This window comes from Mercenaria mercenaria, chromosome 14 (genome assembly GCF_021730395.1).
Source record: "Mercenaria mercenaria strain notata chromosome 14, MADL_Memer_1, whole genome shotgun sequence".
Classification (NCBI taxonomy): Eukaryota; Metazoa; Mollusca; class Bivalvia; order Venerida; family Veneridae; genus Mercenaria; species Mercenaria mercenaria.
This window is the reverse complement of record NC_069374.1, coordinates 8,349,751-8,355,750: the sequence shown is the minus strand read 5'-3', so window position 1 is coordinate 8,355,750 and position 6,000 is coordinate 8,349,751. Positions and strand designations below refer to the sequence as shown.

Genomic DNA, 6,000 nt, shown 5'->3' with positions numbered 1-6,000 from the left:
AAATAAAAAAAAGCTGACCAATGTTGACATTTTCTCCACACCAACCGAAACAGCGGAAGAAATATCACGTTGTGAAATAGATAATGACTAATACAGTACTTGAAAAGAAATAACAAAGGAAAATATTGATGATGCTGGGACAGTTGTACATCTTGAGCCAAATAATTCTATCCATTTATTTTAAATAAAGTTCTTTACTGTTTAGAAATTTGGAAGGTAAGGTTTGTAATAATTTAATAAAGAATAATTTTGCTAAATCAGTCGATCGCACGAATATTTACCTTATAGGTTATCAAGAATATTCTATTTTTGAAATAGTGTGAACATTGCTATTTCTATATGTTCATATGTCTTGACATTAAACATCAATTAAGTTATTGCATATTGACATTTGTTATTTCATCATTCGTCTTAGTTAAAAAATATAGAATTTCAGTTTTTCAAACTTCTCCACAGCAGATTGGATTTCGCTCTAACTCATCAAAGAATTATATAATAGTATTACTAATTTACGCCTTCGTTTCAGAACCAGCATGACAAATCAATTTTCGAGCTTGCTAAATAGCACCCTTGACACCATAGGCTACTCAGTAGAAAATATATCGCTGAGAGCTAAGATTTCGAAAACAGTTACAAGAATGTGCAGCGAAGGATGTACTGAACAATTTGGCGTGAAACTACTCTCTGCAGGAAGTAAAGCAGAAGGTGTTTCACCAATTTTCGCCAGTGATGAGGACTTTATGCATGTATATACTGATTACATTTGTGTGGATTTTGGTGACATCGAAAGCGGCATATATGTTATTATGAGACACTTGGACGAATCACCACCAGGATATATCAAGTTAAGCCCGCTGGGTGCGCAGAATACAACATTGTTGCCATCGTTGCATTTATTCTCAGTGTATGTACCTAACTTAGATATTGTCTTGTTATCAAGCGTGTGCTTTAGAAATTTTTTACCTTTGATTTTCAGTAAAGTCATGCCTTATCTAGGTCTGGTAACAAAAGTATCAAAGGTTAGTGGGCCAGCATTAGCTTTAACTGTAAACCGCTGTATGTTGGACGATGTATTTTCAGCAGATCTTTATGCTGACATTGTCCCAGCTTTACCTTACTATTCGTCCTCGATCCTGGAACAGTGGAAAGAACGCAAGCGGTTGTATGAATGGCCCTCTTCGGACACCATAAAAGACGTATCAACTACAGAGGGTTATGTTGTTCCTGTTGGACACAAGCAGAGTGAGGAACAGAATTTCGAGTGGAGAGTTTGCTACACGACCGGGGAACAGAAGCTTTTAGGCAGCTTGAATGAGGTTCAGATGAAACTTTATGTTTTGCTAAAAATGATAAACTCGTGCGTAATCAAAGGTCAAGTGGACTGTCTTAGTTCTTATATGATTAAAAATATTGTCATGTGGGTTTCAGAAACATGTCGCACTGGCATATTTACACCAAACAATCTTTTACGTTTGGTACTCCAAAGCTTGGCATTTTTAAGAAACTGTCTTCTTTACAGTAACTTTCTTCCGAATTACATGATTGCTGACAGGAATCTATTATTTGGTAAGGTTGAAGCTCAAGAAAAAATTGAACTCGGGAATATAATAGGAGAATTATTACACGATGGTGAGTTTTTATTTCTCAGGTGTGAAAAGCTAACACATGCCATGTACATCATGTGTGAAAATCCTACACTCGCACTGAGATTTCGGGCCTGGAGAAACGAAATTGAAGAACTCTTCTTATTTATGCGTCTAAAAGCCTTTTCAAAAATTAAACCTAACATGGTGTTCAAGTCGAACTTCTGGTACGAGCTGTTCTATGAATATCTTCAAGACGAATCATTTATAGAAACAACGATGAGATTATTAAACCTTTTTGTCGATCGATGAAGAACAGCGTTGGGAAAATGGTTTCAAAACTTTGACGACATTGATAATTGGCTCAACAGATTGTTTTCATAATCTCGGCATTTTATAAAAGAAACTGACATGATATGCATACAGTTACATGCAAATCTAGGATGACAGTTAGACAATCAATGGTAACCAACAACCATCTATGACGTTGAACATTCACTGTGTTGATAGTGTAATCAGCCAGTTCCTCACAATCATATTTATTAGATGTATTCATATATCTATCAACGTAAAGAAAGATAATTGTTATGTTTTCACTTCACATGACGTGTTACTTTGAATAGACTGAACCTATATCATATGAGAATAAACTTTTTAAGTTATCAAGTTGTTGGTCGAGATCTTTAAATCTTTTTTGTAATATGTACGTTATGGAACTGAAAGTACATAAAATGTATGAATCTTTTAGTTTCAAATAACAAAGTGAAATTATCAAAGAACTGTCATATGATTTTAAATCCACCGTTTTAATTCTAATTCGACAGATTTATACTGGAAAACACCAAATACAAAAAGTCGGCACGTAAGGGTCTGTTTTTGCCACTGACCGTACCGAGGCGGTGCCCCACTGTGTTCCTTTGAGTGTTCGTTTTGTCCTCGTGTGTTGGCGTGTATGCGAGTGTGTTGTGTGTGTGTGTGTGTGTGCGCGCGCGCGCGCGCGCGTGCTGCGGGTTTCGTTTTGGAGAGGCTGCGTTTTTGGTACGTGGCACTCCCCGTTTTTGGTACGTGGCATTCCTGTTTGATATTTGTCTTTGTTTACTATATATTTCAACAATAATTTGCATCTTTTGAATTTGAAAAGTTAAATGCGTTTAGATCAGTTTCATTTTATGCCCCAATGAAACAAGTTTTCCAATTTGTTATCAACATTTTTAATTTGCTTGTAATCTAATAAACACCTTACGGACGAGTTTCAGCATGTTTTTGAGAACGACCTTTGTTACTGTATAAAATTTCGTAAAATATAGTCATCATCATATAATTAGTCTACATAATGAAATAATTCGATAATTATAACTGTAACACGGCCGACTTTTGATGCACATTTCACTAACGGATATTCAAGGAAGTGGGCCCTTAAACACAATCTGAAATTTCCATTCATATTCTCCGAGTGCGATTTCGATATTCTCCGGTTTTTATGAAACATGGCCGAAAGATTCCGAAATCGCATACGGTGGATACACGTAATCATACGGCGATTACGGGTCCATTACCTGAATTTTGAATCAAGGTCTACATGGTCTATGTGCTGTTTCTTCTCACGAAGATACTAATCCAATACTGACTTAATAAACTTTTGTTTGCGTTTGTTTTCCTTTCCCTTTCTATAAACTATGGAGTAACGTGATAGAAGGATGCGGAAGGAAGAGGATGTGGAAGAAAGTTTTAAGACCCTTTTGTCTAATGAAAAGAGGAAAAGCTGAAAACGACATCATTTCAGGACCATTCTTAAATGTATGGTCGTTGTGTATAGGGATATCTAGAAATATGTATTACCATAAAACAGCTGATTATCAAGAAACAGCAAAAGCGATATATTTACATGTATAATATTAAAATCGTAAACAGTTCAAGGATGCAGACCGACCATTCGCATGAACATATTGTATTACCCTTGTAACTTTTGTCACGGTACTTGTAGCCAATTCAGAAGCAAGTACTGTAAGAAGACAAGTGTGAAATTCTATTTATGGTGCTATTTCACTTTTAAATATTTAAACAGAGTGGTATTTATGACATTTTGCACAGAGACCTGCTCTACGTTTTCCCTAAAGCAAAACATGAATTTTTGCAAAATATATTTTACCACTATCAACAGGCCGGAAGTGCTATGTTCACGGTCTGTTACGTTTTATCTACGTTGTACTACGTTCTCAACACGTTTCTTATTGGAAAACGACATCGAATTTTGAACATGTCTTAAATTAAAATTTCCAGGTCACATTTTGTCACGTTTGAACACGTTGTGCTATGTTGGCCCACGTTGTAGCCACGTTTCCCAACGTAGCTATAAACGTCACACTATGACTGGAGGAACATCTTATGTATGTCTGTTACTAATATTTACATAACACATTTGGTAGAAAGATTGTCGCTATTCAATTTACATTGAAGAAGCAAAATCTGTTGGCTAAACATCATTATTTTAAAGATTTAGGAATATAAAATACGGAAATGCAGCAGAATAATCTCAGACATTATTGAAATTATACCGTTTTCGTCTACATGCAAAACTGAACAATGTGATTTGATAACTCATTGATATTATCTAAAGTCGCCGGTCTACATGTACTCGTCCCAATTTGAATAGTGTTATCAAACGTGATTTTTATAAAGGTATTTGCGTTAAATTCATTTACTCATTTTGATTCAACATTATTGCTTTGCTTTTAATTGAGAAGCTCCTTCTATTACTATACTTTCCAATTGGGACAGGGGGTGGGGCGCAGTTTAACGGTAATCTGTAAGACTGCTAGATAAAGTATCATTTCATCTAAACTTTTTAAGGAGTTAATATATGTCAAAATAACTGATAGTTGTTAAGTTAAACGACAAAATAGTTGGGATGTGTTCAATTCAGCTGTCTAAGGTTTGACGGTTCAGTTACTTTATAATTAGGATATGGAATTTCGTCATTGGTACAAGTATAATTTACATTTACAACAGTAAATTAATCTCTATTTTTATTATAGTCATATATTTAAGGCTGATCTTCAACTAATTGGTCGGTTTATTGACAGATTTTAGAATTAAACGTTCATTAATTTCCGTCAGTTGAAATGTTTATAGATAATCTAACATGACCGCAATATCAATCTTTATCATTTGTACGTGTCCATTGGCGGATTCTATGATAAAGTACACTTCAAAACATATTTCTTCCTACTGATAAGTTAAGAAAATATAATCAACAAAGTTCTGAAACAAGATGACTAATGAGATTGTAAACGCTTTGATACGTCATGTCACAAAAGCACGTGAATTCGTTATACTAAAGAGGAAAATTATTTCGCTTCAGATTAGTTTTGACAACTTGTAGGTTACATCAAGGGCCAATGAAACAAACCAACAATAGTCAACAAAAACAATCTAACAATAATTGGAAAGCAGCACGGACATTCACTGGTATACGAGCGAGGGTGTATTGGCAGGTTCTCTGTAATTTTCATGTCAGTTTTAAACTACTGGTCTAAAAATAAACGAGAGTGTGCTTGTAGCGGTTGATACATTATACATGCATGTTTGAGTAAAAGCAGACTACAGTGACCCACGAAGGTGGGCATATTAAAGTCGCACTGTCAATCCGTCCACGTGTGTCATCCGTAAAGGGATTTTGAAATAACCTGGCACAAATTTTCACTATAATAATACAACGTGTCATGCGCAAGACCCCTAGCTCCAAGGACAAGGTCACACTTAGACCACTTAGAGGTCAAATGTTAACAGGGTTTGTTTCGTGTCTGGCCAATAAGTCTGTCATTGATGAAGGGATTTTTAAATTACGTGACATAAATATTCCACATAACGAGACAACGTGTCATGCGCAAGATCCAGACCCCTAGCTCTAAGGTAAAGGTCACACTTAGAAGAGGTTAAATGCTAACTTGGTCTGTTTCTTGTCCAGTCCATAAATCTACCATTGATAAAGGGATTTTAAAATTAATTGGCATAAATGTTCCCTATATTAAGATGACGTGCCATGAGCAAGACCCCTAGTTCCAAGATCAAGGTCACACTTAGAAGTCAAAGGTGTCTCTTGTCTAGTCCATAACTTTGACATTTATCAAGGGATTTGAAGATAATTTGACACAAATTTAAACCATATTGAGAAGGTGTGTCACGCTAATGGCCCGGGTCTCAAGAGTCAAGGTCAATGTCACGAAATAATGTGTGGCTTTTTTGCGCAGACAACTGTAGCATTCTTGGGCACGCTTCGGGGGCATTTGTCACCAACAGTGAGAGCTCTTGTTTTTATAAGATTTTGAATGTTACTGTTGCTTAAATATAACTTTTAGATTTTTATGTATCAAACCTGCATATTAAATTTTGATTGAAGAAGAATGTAATACTATGT

The 6,000-nt window shown here is 35.5% G+C and overlaps 1 protein-coding gene across 1 annotated transcript; it reads left to right on the top strand.

The window, feature by feature from the left end:
* LOC123528130 (uncharacterized) lies at window positions 1-1,895 on the top strand. Its single transcript, XM_053524009.1, has 2 exons — window positions 1-216; window positions 527-1,895. Exon 2 carries the CDS (start codon window positions 534-536, stop codon window positions 1,893-1,895), a length of 1,362 nt encoding a protein of 453 aa, XP_053379984.1. The 5' UTR covers window positions 1-216; window positions 527-533.
* The last annotated feature ends 4,105 nt before the right edge of the window (window positions 1,896-6,000 follow it).

Excerpts from the sequence above, each read along its gene's own strand:
- LOC123528130 (XM_053524009.1), top strand. The coding sequence starts at position 534 with ATGACAAATCAATTTTCGAGCTTGCTAAATAGCACCCTTGACACCATA.